At 43.9% G+C, this 18,780-nt stretch overlaps 1 protein-coding gene across 3 annotated transcripts in view; it reads right to left on the bottom strand.

The window, feature by feature from the left end:
* SUSD4 (sushi domain containing 4) overlaps positions 1-16,409 on the bottom strand; it is an 85,403-nt gene extending 68,994 nt beyond the window's left edge. For all 3 annotated transcript variants that reach the window (XM_081945305.1, XM_081945306.1, XM_081945307.1), the window contains exons 1-2: positions 16,295-16,409; positions 15,353-15,547 (exon numbers count right to left, since the gene is read on the bottom strand). In XM_081945305.1, the coding sequence (XP_081801431.1) occupies positions 15,353-15,512 (160 nt within the window). In that variant the 5' untranslated portion in view covers positions 15,513-15,547; positions 16,295-16,409. The remainder of the gene's footprint in view (positions 1-15,352; positions 15,548-16,294) is intronic.
* Between the last annotated feature and the right edge of the window lie 2,371 nt (positions 16,410-18,780).

Here is an 18,780-nt window from a genome sequence, read left to right as displayed (position 1 = left end):
AGCTGGGTATTGGCCCGAGTGGCGAAGAGGTCCACTACTGGCAGTCCGAACCTCCGGCAGATGTTCTGGAACAGCTCCTGAGGCAGGCTCCACTCTCCATTGTCCACCGTCTCGTGACTGAGCCAGTCAGCCTGATGGTTGTCGATCCCCGTGATGTACTCCGCCCGGATCGACCGCAGGTGTCTCTCTGCCCAGTTGCCCAGCGACATTGCTTCAGTATGCAGTGCCCTGGAATGTGCCGCCCTGCCGATTGATGTGGGCCTTGGCCGCCACATTGTCAATGAGGACCAGGACTTAATGACCTTCGACAGCGGTCCGGAAATGTCGAAGCACCAGATGGATCACCCGGAGCTCCAGCCAGTTGATGTTGTGTCGGAGCTCCTGCCAGGACCACCAGCCCTGCGCCAACTGGGACCCCAGGGTCGCCCCCCAGCTGAACAGACTGGTGTCCGTGGTGAGAACGAGGCACTCCTGGTCCCTGAACTCACACCCCTTGAGCAAGGCTGGGGACAGCCATCACTTGAGGGAAATCAGTACCTGAGGGGAGGCCTCGACCTTGGCCGGCAAGCTGCTGGGTTGGCCCTCTGGAATGGTAGGAGTTGCCACTGCAGAGTCCTGGCATGCAACCGCGCCCACAGTACTACCTCAATGCAGGATATGGGTTTCCCTAACAAGCTGGATAGAAGGGCTATGGGAACATAACGGTCCCTAAGGCCCTGCTTAACCATCTTAACCAAACTCTTTTAAAAGTTGACGGAGAACCCAAGCCCCTGAAGGGTGTCCACGACCTGCAAGAGGTCTGCCCTCATCTGACCCGGGGATGCCTTCTGGACGAGGATGTCATCCAGGTAGAAATGCAGCCTAATGGGGAAACCCCTTAGGTAGGCTGCCACCACCACCAGTACCTTAGTGAATGACCTAGGTGAGAGGATAACCCCAAGAGTAGGGCCCTGTATTGGTAATGGCGACCCAGATAGGAGAACAGGAAGAACCACCTGTGTTGTGGGAGGATGGGAATATGGAGATAAGCCTCCGTGAGGTCTATAGATGCCATGTAGTTCCCCCTCCCGTATGCCTGCTAGAATGGATTTAAGCGAGGCCATCTTGAGCTTGCAGTACACAAGATGTTGGTTCAAGAGCTTCAAGTCAAGAATACCTCTCCAACCCCCCAAGACTTTCAGCACAAGGAACAGGTTTGAATAGAACCTCCCAGCCCTCCTGGTCCGAGGGGACCGGTTCTATCGCGACAATGTCAAGCAGATGCTTAATAGCCTGACGCATCCGCCTGCGCCTGTCTGGATTTTGCGCCAGGGGAAATGTGCGAAAGTGGTTCGGGGGAATGGAGAGGAACTCTAGCCGAAGCCCGTGTGAGACCGTGCTGATTATCCAGGCATCAGAGAAAATTCTTACCCAGGCCTCGGAGAAGAGAGACAGGGACCACCAATGGGGGGGTTCGACCTATTTGCCCCGGCGGTAGGGGCTCCCACCTCCCCTCGAAAGGGCCGCCTACTCTGAGACTGGAAGTGGGATCTGTCCCTACTGAAGTTGCAGTCAGATGTCCTCTCTGACCTGGGAAAACAGTACCTGCTCTGCTGAGCCTCCGGTTCTGAGGGAAGGCATGAGGGCCTGCGGTAAAATGGGGTTGACCTCTGCTCCGCCTTCTTCGCTGAGGTGGATAAGACTTTTTTCTTGTTTTTGTCCTCCACAAGGAGCGGTTCCAGGGCTGCCCCAAAGAGGGAGCCGGTGTAGTCCATCTACCGCTACTGGACCATCTATGGTGATAGGGGGGGGAGGACTATGTGGAACCTAGTGGGATGGGAGAGTCGGCCCAGTGCCTATGAGCTGGATGGAGGGAAAACAGACAGGGGCATGCTGCAGTATCTCTGCAGTCAGTCATAAGAGGTGCATGAGAGCACCACAGGGGTTTTGCAACATACATAACTTTGGGACTAGGTAATAAATACCTTTGGGAGAGCTTGTCATAATTTTGAACCATTGCTAAGTGACCAGCCATAAGTTGAGAACTACCTGTAAATGTGAGACAGTTGCCAAGTACCCAGATCATGACCATATGATCATGGTGATCTTGTGACTGTCATAGATTTGAGGACTTCTTGTAACTTTTTCAGTGCTACTATAATCACATTGTTGAAGGTTGAAGACTACCGTATTTATAGGAGTATAAGATGCACCTTTTTCCCTCAAAAAAGAAGCTGAAAATCTGAGTGCGTCTTATACACTGAATACAGCATTTTTGGCCTCTTGAAACCCCACCCCTTCACCAAAATGGCTGTGCATAGCCTTTAGGAGGTTTCCAGAATGCTCCTGGGACTGGGGAAGGCAAAATTGAGCAAAAAACAGGCCGATTTTGCCCCCCCCAGGGCCAGGAGCACTCTATAAGTCCCCCCCAAGGCTATACATGCCCTTTTTTGACAAAAATGGGCCCGTTTTCGTGAAAAATTGGCCATTTTTGGGAGGTCTGCAGAGTGTAAAAACTTTTTTTAAAAAAAATTGCGTCTTCAAAATCTTGGTGTGTCTTATACTTCAGTATGTCTTATACTCCTAAAAATACGGTACTTATAATATGCCTTCATCTGCATCTTAATGTCTTTTTTTTAAAAAAAATATTAAAAATTATAATTGCAATAATAAAAATATAAATTAAAAAGTAGAAAGGGGAGGGAAGGAGGAAGGAATTTGCAACCTACATCACAAGTATAAACAATTTTGGCAATTTTTCACCGCTTCTTAATTTGTAACCAATGAAATCTTCATCCTATATCCCATCTTTTATGTATAAATATATTCATAAAGCATCATCATTTCAGACTTGGTGCCAGAAAGTTCATTAAGAGTTGCCAATAATAACACATATTTTAACTATGATCAAATAGACCAATTTTATATACCTTTCTTTTACTAGCAATCTTAATCTCTAGTCCATTCAAGTAATGTCATAGAACTTCTTTTCATTTCTTTGCTTACTCTTTCTCATAAGATTCACCCAAGCTTTAACAAACTTCTTTTGCAAATCCAATATAAAAGTATTAACTAGGTCGCTTTTTTGATTTATTATTTGTAATTCCTTTTTGATTTTTAAAGTATAAACTGATTTCTTTTGTATGCCCAATTAAACATGTTTTCCTATCATCCTTGCAGCTTGTGATTTATAGATCCACTTTCATGCTGGTGCTTCATTCCACTCAGTTTCTGTCTTGTCAGATAAAACATATTCCTCTTCCGCCATTTCTTTCACACAAACTGTTCACAGTAGCAAACATTGCAAGTGACACTTGATATTAACTTCTGATTACATTTTTCCAAAATATTCACCAGTATTTTCAGTGTTATGATATTTAATCACATTTATGTATTCTTCTCCTTTAATTAAAGCCTTTAGTTCCCTCTAGTGTTCAAGTTTTTAAACTTTTTTCTGTTGTAGAAAAACATGCAAATCAACTTTCCCATGGAAAGAATTTTTATAATTAACTCCAAGATTTTATTTAAAATTTATCTGCATGCCCAAGCCATTTATAACTGTATAAAATCATGGTCTTAATTACCTTTTTTCTATTTATTTCAATTTTTTTTATTCTTAAGCTTTTAGTTAAAATGTGTTTCATTAAAGTTTGAAAGCACTTACCTGGTATTTTCAGTCTTATCAATTCAAAGGTTTCTAATAGCTGAAAAGAAATTAGTAAGCAATTTTGAAATGAGATTAGAAAAGGGAGTATGTGAATGTAGTTTCCCTTTAAAGGCACCAATTGTGATTTGAACAGGGTGGCTATTCCAACAACTCCAAGTGCTCAAAACTGGTTGGAGGTTGCTGTCTTGAGGTCTCCTCGTGAGTAGCAATGATCTATAGCACTTGTGGGCAATCTCTCATCCTATTAAGAAGTGTGTTGGCTCAGTGGCTTAATGATGCTGAAGATGGTCTCTACTTCAGCAGTTTGAATCCTAGCACTATGTAGTATGGTGAGCTCCCATCACTCGCCTGAGCTTCTGCTCACCTAGCAGTTTGAAAGCATGCTCTGTACAAGTAGATAAATAGGTACACTTTTGTGGGGAAACAAGCGAGTGCTTTGTGTGACAGTTAGAAAGAGGCGGTGGTGAGACCCTTGCTCAAGAAGCCTTCCCTGGACCCTATGGAGCTGGCCAATTATCGTCCTGTCTCCAACCTTCCCTTTTTGGCGAAGGTTGTAGAGAGTGTGGTGGCTTATCAGTTTCCACGACATCTGGAGGAAAATGATTATCTAGACCCGCGCCAGTCCGGCTTTCGCCCCGGACACAGCACGGAGACGGCCTTGGTCGCGTTGGTGGATGATCTCTGGAGGGCCAAAGATAGGGGTTGTTCCTCTATCCTGGTCCTATTAGATCTCTCGGCGGCTTTTGATACCATCGACCATGGTATCCTGTTGCACCGACTGGAGGGGTTGGGGGTCGGGGGCACCGTTCTACGGTGGTTCGGCTCCTACCTTTCCGGCCGGATGCAACGTGTGTTGACAGGGGAGCAGAGGTCGACTCTAAGCCCCCTTATTTGTGGGGTGCCGCAGGGGTCGGTCCTCTCGCCGCTCCTGTTCAACACATATATGAAGCCGCTGGGTGAGATCATCCGTGGTTTTGGGGTGGGATATCATCTGTACGCTGATGATACTCAGCTGTACATTTCCACCCCGAACCACCCCAACGAAGCCGTCGAAGTGATGTCCCGGTGTGTGGAAGCCGTACGGGTCTGGATGGATGACAACCGACTCAGGCTCAACCCTTCCAAGACAGAGTGGCTGTGGCTTCCGGCCCCCCGGTTCAACCAGTTAATTCCACCTCTGGCCATTGGGGGCATTCAACTCGCCCCCGTGGAGCGGGCGCGCAATTTGGGCGTCCTCCTGGATGCCCGGCTGTCCATGGATGACCATGTGACGGCCGTGGCAAGGGGGGCGTTCCACCAGGTTCGCCTGGTGCGCCAATTGCGCCCCCTATTGGACCGGGATGCCTTGCGCACAGTCACTCATGCGCTGGTGACGTCTCGCCTGGACTACTGCAACGCTCTCTACATGGGGCTTCCCTTGAAATGCACTCGGAGACTACAGTTGGTCCAGAACGCAGCCGCGCGGGTAATTATGGGGAGTACAAGGTACTCCCATGTGACACCTTTCCTGCGCGAGCTGCACTGGCTCCCTGTGGTCTACCGGATGCGTTTCAAGGTCTTGATAACGATCTTTAAAGCGCTCCATGGCTCAGGACCTAGATACCTGCGGGATCGTATCCTGCCCCATACATCCCTGCGACCAATCCGCTCGCACAGAGAGGGACTCCTCCAGGTGCCGTCCGCCAGACAATGTCGGGGGGCGGTGTCTAGGAGCAGAGCCTTCTCTGTAGCGGGCCCAGCCCTGTGGAATGACCTTCCCCCGGATATTAGGACTACCTCTGACCTCCACGCCTTTCGGATAAAGCTCAAGACCCACCTATTCCAAATAGCTGGCCTGGCTCAACCATAGTTCGTTCACTCTGCTCCTGACGGGTTTTTTAATTTTAATTCTGGGGTTTTTAGATTTTACTGTGTTTTAATTGTCTCTATTTATCTGCCTCCCTTCTCCATGTCCATGTCCATGTATTTGTTTATTGTGTATGTGTTGTCTATTTTATATTTTATGTGTTTTCTTGTACGCCGCCCCGAGTCCTTCGGGAGAGGGTGCGGCTAAGAAATAAATTTTATTATTATTATTATTATTATTATTATTATTATTATTATTATTATTATTATTATTATTATTATTATTATTATTATTATTATTATTATTATTATAAAAAGATTTGTGAGAATATTTCCCACATGCATAGACTTGCAGTGAGTCCTATGTACACATGTAAAGAAGAAAACTAATGTGCATTACAGAACTTACATTCTGAAAGTATGTTTTTCTACATTTTAAAATACTGTTAGTTCTGAAATTTTTCACAACATTCCGAGCATAGTGCATGTACACATAACTGCAAAAATGTTTTATTTGTCATGTAATATCACTTCCTGAGAACATACATATTTGGTTTTGTTAATAAATCATAGTTTATATGTTTAGGATTTATGAAGGACCTGGGCAACTACAGCTTCTTTAACACAGTATCGATGCAGGTCAAGAGAATCTATGGGGTAACCTGATAAATAAAATTGCTTTGAGGTGAAATACCCAACAGTATATTACAGAACGTTATTTCCATCCCGTATTCTTGAAAGTCATTTTGTATTCTATAAAATATGAAGAATATCTGATAAAAATTGTTCCTACAGCAAAGAATTCAAACATTAATAAATTCCAAATTCCATTGTTAAAACATCCAGTACTTTTTTGTTGCACTTGCTTCAGTATTTCTCTTTAGTGGCAAGTTTGCTTTTATTGTACATTGTACTTGCCTAATACTTACAGCAAAATTTAGCAATCCATGATGCAATGAGGGTTTTGTTTTTCAGCCAGCTTTATCAGAGACCCCGACTCTGATTAGGGCCAAGATGACTAGCCCAAGGTCACCCAGCTGGCTTCTGTGCCTAAAGGAGAACTAGAACCCAGTGTCCATATTTAATCACTACATAATACTGGTTCCTATTGAAGCTCTTTTGTATTAACAGTATACAGGTAGTCCTCGAGTTATGATAAATGGGACCAGCAATAACGGCTAAGCAAGGCAGTTATTAAGTGAGTCATGTCTGGTTTTATCACCTTTTTTTGCAATGGTTAAGCAAATCATTGCAGTTAATGAATCTGTTGTTAAGCAGATCTGGCTTCCATACATTAACTTTGTTTGTTGGAAGGCGGCTGGAAAGCAAGTGGTGATTACATGACCATGGGACAGTGCAACCATCATAAACATATGGATGATTGCCAAGTGCACACATTTTGATCACGATACTGCGGGGACGCTGCAATAGTCTTTAAGTGCAAGGTCTAGTTGTAGTCACTTTTTTCAGTGTCTTTGCAACTTTGAACAGTTGCTAAATGAATGGTTGCAAGTTGAAGACTACCTATTCAATAGTCTTCCAGAGTAATTTCTGAAAAACTTTGGAATAAGAAAAGTATGCATGTCCTTGTGTGCATGTATGCATGTGTGTGTGTGTACATATATACATACATACACATATAATATATATTTGTTTTCGTAGATTTTCACGGGCATAGGTATGCTGGTCTTTTTTTAAAAAACAAGTTTTATTGGTTTTTACAAAAATTTTCAGGGAAAAAGGGTTAAAAAGGGTATAAAATTTTTTGACAGCTACATCGTGCGAGGGAGATCAATCCCCCCAAGTCTCACAACTTTTACAGACAGGAATAGAAAAACATCAACATTTGAATAGATATTAGCAGTTTTAAGTTTAACACTAGGTCATCAATCATTTTTTTGTATCACTTCCGTAAAGGTACATTATAACAACAATTGCAATAATGTTTCAAATCACGTTTGTGACCTGAGTCTTCTAGTTGTTGCATCCTCCCCCCTGTCTACTGGCAGAGCCTCAGCCCCTCCCTCCCTCATCTCTTGTGTACCATCCCCCATTTCATCTAGGAGAGCATTATGTTTTTTAGTGAAAGCCTCCGCCTCCACGACTGTGTTAATTGTAATTCTGCTGCCCTCCCAGATCAACATGCCTTCTGGTAATAACCACCTAAACCAGACCCCTTTATTATATAATTTTTTTGCTAAAGAGGAATATTTCTTCCTCTTATCTCTTACTTTCTTTGGAATCTGTTTAAGAATGGTTATTTCTTTACCTTTATATTTTAGTGGTCCTCCCCTTTGAGCTCCTACAACCTCATCCCTTGTAGTCTTTCTAAGAAATTTAACATGAACTTCCCTTGGAACATTGTGTATTCAGGTATGCTGGTCTTGTTGTATTTGGGTCTTTTCCCATGTAAGATTGGGAAAAGACACGGGAAAAGACCCGAATACAAGACCATCATACATACATACATACATACATACATACATACATACATACATACATACATACACACATACATATATACACATACATACATATATATATACACACATACATACATACATGCACACAAGGACATATATATATTTGTGTGTGTATATACATATACATACACATATTTACACAGATGCCATTATATTCAAAGAATTCCCAGGAACAGTAAGCAGAGGACTAACATATCCACAGATTGAATAGTGGCAAAAGATCTGTTTTTAAACTGGGATAACATATACAAGACACAATAGGATTTCACTCTCAATTAGAAGATTTTATTCCTGTTGAGAGTGAAATCCTATTTTGTCTTAGAAGATTTTATTCCTGGGAGACGACTTCCGGTCCCCGAAGGCGACGGACGTGCACGTCCGCTGCTCGCTTTTTCGGTGGGCTCCCCTTAAGCTTAATAATAATAATAATAATAATTTTATTTGTTAGCCGCAACCCTCTCCCGAAGGACTCGGGGCGGCGTACAATCAAAACAAATAAAATACAGATAAAGACAAACATACATACATAAGAACAAAGACATAAACATGTGCATGGAGGAGGTAGACTACTGAGTGAGCACAATTAAAAAACACAATTTAAAATCCCATTGAATAAAATTACCGAATTAAAAAACCCGTCAGGAGCGTTATGAAATTATGGTTGAGCCAGGCCAGCTATTTGGAATAGGTGGGTCTTGAGCTTTACACGGAAGGAGCGGAGGTTAGTGGTGGTCCTAATATCCGGAGGGAGGTCATTCCACAGGGCTGGGCCCGCCACAGAGAAGGCTCTGCTCCTAGGCGCCACCCCTCGGCACTGTCTGGTGGACAGCACCTGGAGAAGTCCCTCTCTGTGCGAGCGGATGGGTCGTAGGGATGTATGGGGCAGAATACGATCCCGCAGGTAACTAGGTCCTGAGCCATGGAGCGCTTTAAAGATCGTAATCAAGACCTTGAAACGCACCCGATAGACCACAGGAAGCCAGTGCAGCTCGCGCAGGAGAGGTGTCACATGGGAGTACCTAGTACTCCCCATAATCACCCGCGCGGCCGCATTCTGGACCAACTGCAGTCTCCGAGTGCATTTCAAGGGAAGCCCCATGTAGAGAGTGTTACAGTAGTCCAGGCGAGACGTCACCAGCGCATGAGTGACTGTGCGTAAGGCATCCCGGTCCAATAGGGGGCGCAATTGGCGCACCAGGCGAACCTGGTGGAACGCCTCCCTGGCCACGGCTGTCACATGGTCATCCATGGACAGCCTGGCATCCAGGAGGACGCCCAAATTGCGCGCCCGCTCCACAGGGGCGAGTTGAATGCCCCCAATGGCCAGAGATGGGATTAACTGGTTGAACCAGGGGGCCGGAACCCACAGCCACTCCGTCTTGGAAGGGTTGAGCTTGAGTCGGTTGTCATCCATCCAGACCCGTACGGCTTCCACACACCGGGACATCACTTCGACGGCCTCGTTGGGGTGGTTCGGGGTGGGTGGTTCGGGGTGGAAATGTACAGCTGAGTATCATCAGCGTACAGATGATATCCCACCCCGAAACCACGGATGATCTCGCCCAGCGGCTTCATGTATGTGTTGAACAGGAGTGGCGAGAGGACCGACCCCTGTGGCACCCCACAAGTAAGGGGGCTTAGGGTCGACCTCTGCTCCCCTGCCAACACACGTTGCGTCCGGCCAGAAAGGTAGGAGCCGAACCACCGCAAAACGGTGCCCCGGACCCCCAACCCCTCCAGTCGGTGCAACAGGATACCATGGTCGATGGTATCAAAAGCCGCTGAGAGGTCTAATAGGACCAGGATAGAGGAACAACCCCTATCTCTGGCCCTCCAGAGATCATCTACCAACGTGACCAAGGCCGTCTCTGTGCTGTGCCCGGGGCGAAAGCCGGACTGGCGCGGGTCTAGATAATCATTCTCCTCCAGATGTCGTGGGAACTGAGAAGCCACCACACTCTCTACAACCTTCGCCAGAAAGGGAAGGTTGGAGACAGGACAATAATTGGCCAGCTCCGTAGGGTCCAGGGAAGGCTTCTTGAGCAAGGGTCTCACCACCGCCTCTTTCAAGGCGGCCAGAAGAGACCCCTCACCCAACGAAGCGTTCACTAGGCCCAGGAGCCAATCACGTGTAACCTCCCAGGATGCCAGTACAAGCCAGGAGGGACACGGGTCCAGTAAACATGTGGTAGGTCGCAGTCGTCCACGCAATCTGTCCAAATCCTCGATGACAACCAAGTCAAACTCCTCCCAGAAAGGTTTCTCAAGACTCGCCACGGACGTCTCCACTGGGCTGCTGAAGGGGACCCAATCCCCTTAGGGATTAGGGGAGTACAGGGTGCCTTGGAGGGGCGCCCTACCGTAGGGGCGGCTTGCTGGGACCCCCTGGAATGGCGGGGGCCACGGGGGGGGTGTCACCAGCTTTGCCCCTTGGAGCCGGGAAGCGTGGGGGGTGCGAAGTGGCACTGCATGCCGCTGCATGTTTTTGCCGAGCAGAGCCTGGAAGAAAACGATCAATTAGAAGGACACAGCTGAAGTGCGGTGAGGTGGGAAGTCTCCCCAAGTCTTTTACTGTTTTATTCAATTGTTGAACTGCAGTTTTCTTAGAACTTTGTTTCAACCTCTGGAGGAGCTAAGATTGGAGGGGGGGAATTTCCACCCCCCTCGGAAAAGCGGCACTTGCAAAATCTCTCCCTCTCATAGGAGAGAGAGAGAGTTAAAAAACTTACTTTCACTTCCTCTAAACAATGGAAGAATAATTTTTGACCACAATTGTGAAAGAAAGGATGCTTGAACTGACTCTTCTCTAAACTATGTATGGGAACTTTGGACTTGTTGTTTCCTGACCACCTGTAAAGGCTGAGCCAAGATGGCCAACTTCCTCCTTCTTCTTTGTCTTTATGAATGAGATTCCTCCCTTGGAAGATTTTATGGCTCTGAACTAGTCTCCACCCCAGAGATCTCCAGGAGCCTCTCTAAATACGCTTTTCTCTTGGATTTGGAATATTTTGATTCATCTATTTGATCTGGTGCTGCATTAGAAGATTTATTCTCTTTTGGATTTGCCTGCCTTGTGATTTCTACCAGCTGTGCTTTCCCACAGACGCCATTTCTTTGCACATTTATAACTATCTCTGAGCTTCATGATGGGTCCAAAAAAATTACCGCCTGGCAAGGCCTTATCGGCCCCAACATCTTCTACGTCTAGTCCGATTACTCATCAGTCACAATTGGGGTCATTTCTACAACCTAAAGCTCCCGAAGAGAGTTCAAAGGACTTATGTATTCACCAGATGCTTCAATCTCTCTTAAAGGGACAGGACGAACTGAAAAAACAACTGACAGACTTAAATGATCAGCTCAGAGAAACGCAACAACAAGCCACACGAAATGAACAGAGAATAGGTGTACTGGAGGAGGGTGCGGTTGGGATGAGGGAAGAGGTTAAGACAATCCAAAGGGGGAACGTAGAATTTGAAAACCACATGATAAAAATGGAATTTGAAAGGATGTCTTTTTTCCTTAGGTTCCAAAATCTGCCAGAAGTTATTAAGATAACGAAGATATTAAGGAGATTATGACCACAATACTAGCAGAATACATCAATAAAGATAAACAACAGCTCTGGTGGGATATTGACTTGATTTATAGGATTAATTCAGCATATGCAAGAAAACACAATGTTCCAAGGGAAGTTCATGTTAAATTTCTCAGAAAGACCACAAGAGATGAGGTTCTAGGAGCTCAAAGGGGGGGACCATTAAAATATAAAGATAAAGAAATAACCATTCTTAAACAGATTCCAAAGAAAGTAAGAGATAAGAGGAAGAAATATTCCTCTTTAGCAAAAAAAATTATATAATAAAGGGGTCTGGTTCAGGTGGTTATTACCAGAAGGCATATTGATCTTCTGGGAGGGCAGCAGAATTAGAATTAACACAGTCGTGGAGGTGGAGGCTTTCACTAAAAAACATAATGCTCTCCTAGATGAAATGGGGGATGGTACACAAGAGATGAAGGAGGGAGGGGCTGAGGCTCTGCCAATAGACGGGGGGGGAGGATGCAACAACTAGAAGACTCAGGTCACAAAAGTGATTTGAAACATTATTGCAATTGTTGTTATAATGTACCTTTATGGAAGTGATATAAAAAAATGATTGAAATATATTGATGACTTAGTGTTAAATCTAAAACTGCTAATATCTATTCAAATGTTGATGTTTTTCTATTCTTTTCTGTAAAAGTTGCGAGATTTGGGGGGACTGCTCTCCTCTGCATGATGTAGCTGTCAAAATTTTCTATCCCTTTTTAACCGTTTTTCCTTGAAAAAATTTGTAAAAACCAATAAAACCTGTTAATAAAAAAAGAAGATTTTATTCCTTCAAATATTGAACTCTATCCCAATGTGCTGACAGCTTTACCAGCAAATAGAGCATAAAAAACCACACCTGATTAGATGAATCCTGAACACACACACACACACACACACACACACATACACACACTTTTAAGTCATTTTGGCCCGCCCGACAAAAAAACATCATATTTGGGCAGGCCCCTGTGAAAAAGACAGGGAAATAACAAAGGCTTGACAGAGCATCTATGAGCCAGTAAAACATTAGCTGTACTTTCTGATTCAAATGTAGTAGAAGAGGAAGAGCATGAATTATTTTGGAAAGGAAGGGTACAAGGAAATGACAGAGGTAAATGGATAACAAAAAGTCAAAAGGGATTAGAACCTGAACAAGCAAATGAGAGAGAAGGCAAAAGTATAAATCTAAAAAGAAATGGCAATGAGGAAAAATGAGAGGTTTTGGAGCAGGAAAAAAGGTTCCAAAATGCAACTAATGGATTCTGTAAGGAGCAAATGTTGTTTAATGCAAACAACATTTAACTGGTGCTTATAGCAATACTTTCAATACAAGAGATGCTCTGAACACATACTCCATCTTACTATGTCACCCTCTGCAATTTTGTGCAACCGGCTGGTTCAAAGAAAACAAACTATATTGTAACTAAACTCACAGCTGCTAATGCATTCTAAGTTCACTTTTCTGTGGGCTGAAATGCATGTGATTTTTTTGTGTGTGTGTTATTTCCTTGGATATGCTACTGAAATACCCAAACCTTTAAGGATACTTTGGTTCAAAGTTGTAAAGCTGACTTTACAAAGCTTAAATTCACTTAATTCAGTTTTAAGTTCAGGCCTCATTTCACTGTGATTTCATCAAGAAACATACAAAAACTCTAATTGAAAAAAATATATAAATTAACACGGGGCCCATCTTTTTGACTATTGCTGTTAAACAAAAGCCAGACTATTTACTTTTAACATAAAAAACTGCATCTGTATTAACCTACAACACATGAGAAAGCTTCAGAACTCCTTCAACTAACAGTTTTCTTCTCACTAAATGAGAGGTTCAACATGATCCAATTAGGAAATGGTTTATGGTAGGATTGTTTAAAGCATTTTATTGCACTGAAACTAAAAAGTGTTTTGTTTGTTTCACAATCTAATTCAAAGTAAGGAATGCGTTTCACTTTAGTTTTAAAATGAACATAGGAAGAGTTGTGTTCACATACTATTCCCCGAATAGCTTACAAGAACATAAGCAATACCTAACATTGAAAGAAATTAGGGTTAAAATATTTTTAGGTGTTTCAAAAAGAGAAGTCTGCAAATATAATATCTAAAAGCTAAAATGCAACTACCAGTTTATACTATAAATAGTTCTACTATTTATCTTCAAAAAATATTGTAGACAGAAGTCCTCCAAAAGTGGCTATCAACAATACCATAAAATAAAAACACATAGAAAAGCCAGCACTGATCAATTTAACCCATATATTAAAAATCAATAGTACAGTTAATATCAGAACAGCTTAATAAAACTCACTTAAGGAAAAGACCAGAAAGAACTAATACAGTATTTAGGACCTTGGACATATGAAGTTTCTATAGTAACCCCTTGTCCCTTTGTGAGGACAAGACACTCTTTTGTTCAGCTAAAGCAAAGATGGACAAGTAACAACAGCCAGAATTATTGAACTTAGTAAGCAGGTTAGCTGGCACGAATAAAAGCAATCCTTGATAGTGATTGTGTCACAAACACTTGGACAGCTGTACAACTGAAATCTCCCGATGGTCTTCATCGTGGCCCCATGTAGCCTGAACTGCAGTAACTATATGAGCCCTCTTTATAATATGGATAGGTAACGATCATCTAGCACATTTGCCAAAATCATTTTTTGAGACTAAAACATTCCTGGATGAATATTTTCTCTTTAGAAATACTTGGAACTCAGGACAGCACAATTCAACAAAATGAGGGCAATGGTGGATTGTTTTTTTTTTTTTCATTTTATAAAGTGGGATCATTCAACTTCCAGGTCACCCAACATGCAAAAGCTGCCCAAAAAGATACAGCTGCTACTTATCTCTGTCTGGCCAAATAAAAGAGACAACCGCTAGCTCCTAATTTTTCTCGACATGAATGGATGCCTTTATGTAGCCTTTGCCTTTGAAAATGGACAATGTACAACAATATTGAAGCTTAGTTTTAAAAGAAATCCAATTTTGAATAAAAATTTGCATGTGAGGGTGTAAGTGGAATTTTATAATTATTGGAGGATTTATTAATGTGGCTTGGAAGATAGCTTTTCGGCAGCATATAGATGGAGCTTTTTAATATGTACTTAGGAGAGCAAGGAAAGAATTGTTCCAGAGAGGATTAGTGCATCTCTCTCTCTCTCTCTCTCTCTCTCTCTCTCTCTCTCTCTCTCTCTCTCTCTCTCTCTCTCTCTCTCTCTCTCTCTCTCTCTCTCTCTCTCTCTCTCTCTCTCTCTCGAACAGAAACAGAATAATTGCATTGTTTCTTATTTTCTAGCTAGAATAATAAAAGAAGAAAATGAAGAGGCACTTTCCTAGTCCTATTTCAGAATCTTTGAAGGGTAAGAATTCTTTTATAGCTTTGTACATGAAGCATCTTCTTCTGCGGGACTTTATTTATTTTAAGGAGGACCCCTTTTAACTTTCCATGGTAGGATGTAGCCATTTAAAAGGTCGCTCCTCTAATGGGTTTGAATGGGAGGAAAACCCCACCACTTTATCTTCAAGCCTTTCTCTTTTCACAATCCACTGACTCCAGAAAGCAGCAAGGCAGGCAAGGCTGTAGGAGGACGGTTTTTCCCCGTTTCAGCATTTTGTGCCCATCAGATCAATAGCCAGAGGCTGCCTCCTCCGGCGCGAAGGAGGACCTGCCTGTCAGAAGCAGCCTGAGCACCCCTCCTCCCTCCCTCCCTCCCCAATAGCTGGGCGTTTGGGCTTTTTTTTTTTTTTTCTACCGCTTGTCACACGAACCAGCCGCTCACTCACCGCCTGTGATCTGTGCAGGGCCAAAGCACAGCGCCAATTGGAACCACAAGACCACCAGGGAGAGTTTAGACTGGCAACGCTGAAACAGCGGTGGAGGCGGCGGCGGCAGCGGCTGCTCTAGGAAGGGATCCCGGCTGTTCGGGTTCATTCCATGATACATCTTTCATCCGCAAAGGGCATCCGGATTGAAACGGTCTGCAAACAGAGCAGGCAATCTGCTTTAGCGGGGGAGAAGGAGGGGGCGGTTTCCTCCGCGCAACTCCCCCCTCCCCGCTGCGATCTAGACGGGGGGGGCACACTTTTCTTGGGCTTCTTGCCCGTAAATGGAACCGAAGCCATCCCCCAGCCCAGTTACCCCCATTAGGCTCTCCTGCGCTCCCTGCTGGCAGGACAGGAGCACTGCGGTACAAAAAGAAGGGAGGGAGGGAGGGAACCCGGTCTCCTAAAACAATTCGTCCCCCGCTTTTCGGGTCTCCGGAGATGTGACGGATCCACCTCGGAAAAACGCAATCCTTTTTTCTTTCCCCTCCCGGCGCAGGGATGAAAGAAAAGAAAAAGCCCGGCGCTAATGGACACGCCGGACCTGCCTCCACCACATCCCCCTGGCTGGCCCTCGGGTGGACGATAACACGACACAGTTTTTCTCCCAACTGAACCCCGCCCCCTCCCACCTCCAGTTCCTCCGAAGATACGCTTGGTCATTTGCAAAAGAGCACCCCCGAGTGCTCTTTTGCAAGGCGATATTTAAAATGAAATGAAAACCCCCGGGATGGGGGTGGAAGCAACACTGTAAAGTTATTTCCCTTCACGTCGCACCTTCTTTCGCCCCCTCCCCAGCCCCTGCTTCGCGACCAGCCCCAGGATTCGCCTGTCTTTTTTTCACCTTCCCTCCCCGCCCCCGCCGGCTCTTACAGGGGATCCTTTAGGTTTGAGAGTCCTTACCTGGAGGGCTGCCTGCCTGCATGGAGCCTCCGTCTTTCCCCCAGCCGGGCGCACCGCCCGCCTCCGCCGCACTGCCCTCGGCTGCTTTAACGGAGGAGGACTGAGAGACACTTACGGCGCGCGCCACCGCTCGCGCTCATCCCTACCTGGCTGCAGGGGTGGGCGGGGCGAAGAGCCAAAGGCCCGCGAGGCTCTGGCGCCGGCTGCAGCAGCTGCTGCCAATGAGAAGGCGGAGCGTGCACCTGCTCTGTGCGCGAGCCGCTTTCCACGCTCCTTCCCGGGAGGCCCGGGTCTCTCCGCCAGTCTGGCGGGCGGGCGGAGCGCAGCAGACGCGCCGTGTTTTCCCGGTGATAAATGAGCCACGGCGACGACAGCAGTAACACCAGCAACGTAAAGAAGAAAACAAAATCTTCCTTACCTCAAAGCATAGACGTTTGGATTAGAACTACAATCTCTGGTTAATTTAATAATAATAATAATAATAATAATAATAATAATAATAATAATAATAATAATAATAATAATAATAATAATAATAATAATAATAATAATAGATATGGAATGAAGCATGGATAAAGCATGTAACAGTGATACCCATTGTCATCAGGGCACTTGGCACCATCTCCAAGAATTTTACAAGATGCATCAACAAATTGCAGCTTCCTGCAATAACACCAGCGGAACTGCAAAAAACCCGCTACTCGGAACATCTTATATTTTAAGAAAGTACTTGGTTGATACCTAGGACACTGGCAGCAAACCGTATCACCCATTAGCACCAGTCACTGGTATTTGTAATGCATTTTTGAATGTTCAGTTGGCTGAGGTTCATGTTTAATTAATAAAGTATATAATAATAATAATAGATTGTATCTACCAAGAGCAGAGGGTGGTGGAGGACTCCTACAAGTAAAGCAGACTGGAAGAAGAAAGACACAGCTTGAATGATTACATCCAGAAAAGTGAAGAACCAATGATTAAGGAAGTAAATAAAGGAGGTCTTTTGAAGACAACTAAGTTAAAAGCTGAATATAAGAAAGAAGTAATTGAGAAGCGAGCTGAAAATTGGAAAAGCAAAGCTATGCATGGCCAATACTTGGAAAGTATTGAAGGCAAAGCTGTACAAAAACTAACTTGGAACTGGTTAAGATCAGGAGTACTGAAAAAAGAAACAGAAGGCTTTAGTTTGGCAGCTCAAGAACAAGCCTTAGCCACAAACTGCATGAAGGCAAAAGTTCAACATGTTACCACCAACAGCAAATGTTGCCTCTGTAATGAGAAAGATGAGGCAGTCGACCACTTGATCAGCAGGTGTAGCAAAATTTCAAAACTGACTACCTACAACGCCATGACAGCGATGCTAAGATTATTCACTGGAACTTGTGCCAAAAGTTTGGATTTGAGTACAGCAAAAACAATTGGGACCATCAGGTTGAGAAGGTTTTAGAGAATGAGAAAGGCAAGATCTTGTGGGACTTCAGAATTCAGACTGACAGGCACTTTGCCTACAACACACCTGACATAACAATAATTGAAAAGGAAAAAGTATGATTCATTGACATTGCAATACCTGGTGATGCACGAATTGAAGATAAACAGCAAGAAAAAAATCACAAAATACTGGGACTTGCAAATTGAGGTTGAAATCATGTGTTGTCCCAATTGTAATTGGAGCTCTTGGAGCAATACCTAAAGGGCTACCTCACTATTTGAAAATTCTAAATTTGCCTGACTTGAACATTCTGAGTCTACAAAAAACCAGCCTGCTTGGAATAACTTATATCCTCCGACGTTACCTTAACAGTTCCTAGGTTCTTGGTTAGGACTGGAGCTGTTGAGCTACCAACCAGCCCCAAAGGCTGTGAATCTCAACAAAGATTAACATAATAATAATAATAATAATAATAATAATAATAATAATAATAATAATAATAATAATAATAATAATAATAATAATAATAATAATAATAATAATAATAATAATAATAACAACAACAACAACAACAACAATAACAATAACAACAACAACAACAACAACAACATTAAAGAAAGAAACAGAGTCACTAATCCTGGCTGCGCAAGAGCAAGCTATCTGAACAAATGCCATTAAGGCCAAAATCGAAAAATCCTCTGATGATGCCAAATGCAAAGAAGTTGATGAAACTGTTGACCACATACTCAGCTGCTGTAAAAAAAATTGCACAGACTGATTATAAATTGTGGCACAATTCAGTAGCACAAATGATCCACTGGAATTTGTGCAAAAATTATAATACTAAAACAACAACAAACTGGTGGGAACATAGGCCTGAAAAAGTCACCGAAGGTCAGATGGTCAAGATCCTGTGGGATTTTCGTATACAAACGGACAAAATACTGGCGCATAACACGCCAGACTTCACACTGGTTGAGAAAAATAAGGTTACAATCATAGACATCGCAATACCAGGGGATAGCCGGGTCGACGAGAAGGAACATGAAAAAAT

This window comes from Natrix helvetica (genome assembly GCF_964273705.1).
Source record: "Natrix helvetica genome assembly, chromosome: 2".
Lineage (NCBI taxonomy): Eukaryota > Metazoa > Chordata > Lepidosauria > Squamata > Natricidae > Natrix > Natrix helvetica.
The sequence above is the reverse complement of the archived record's forward strand: the minus strand, read 5'-3'. Positions and strand labels throughout refer to the sequence as shown.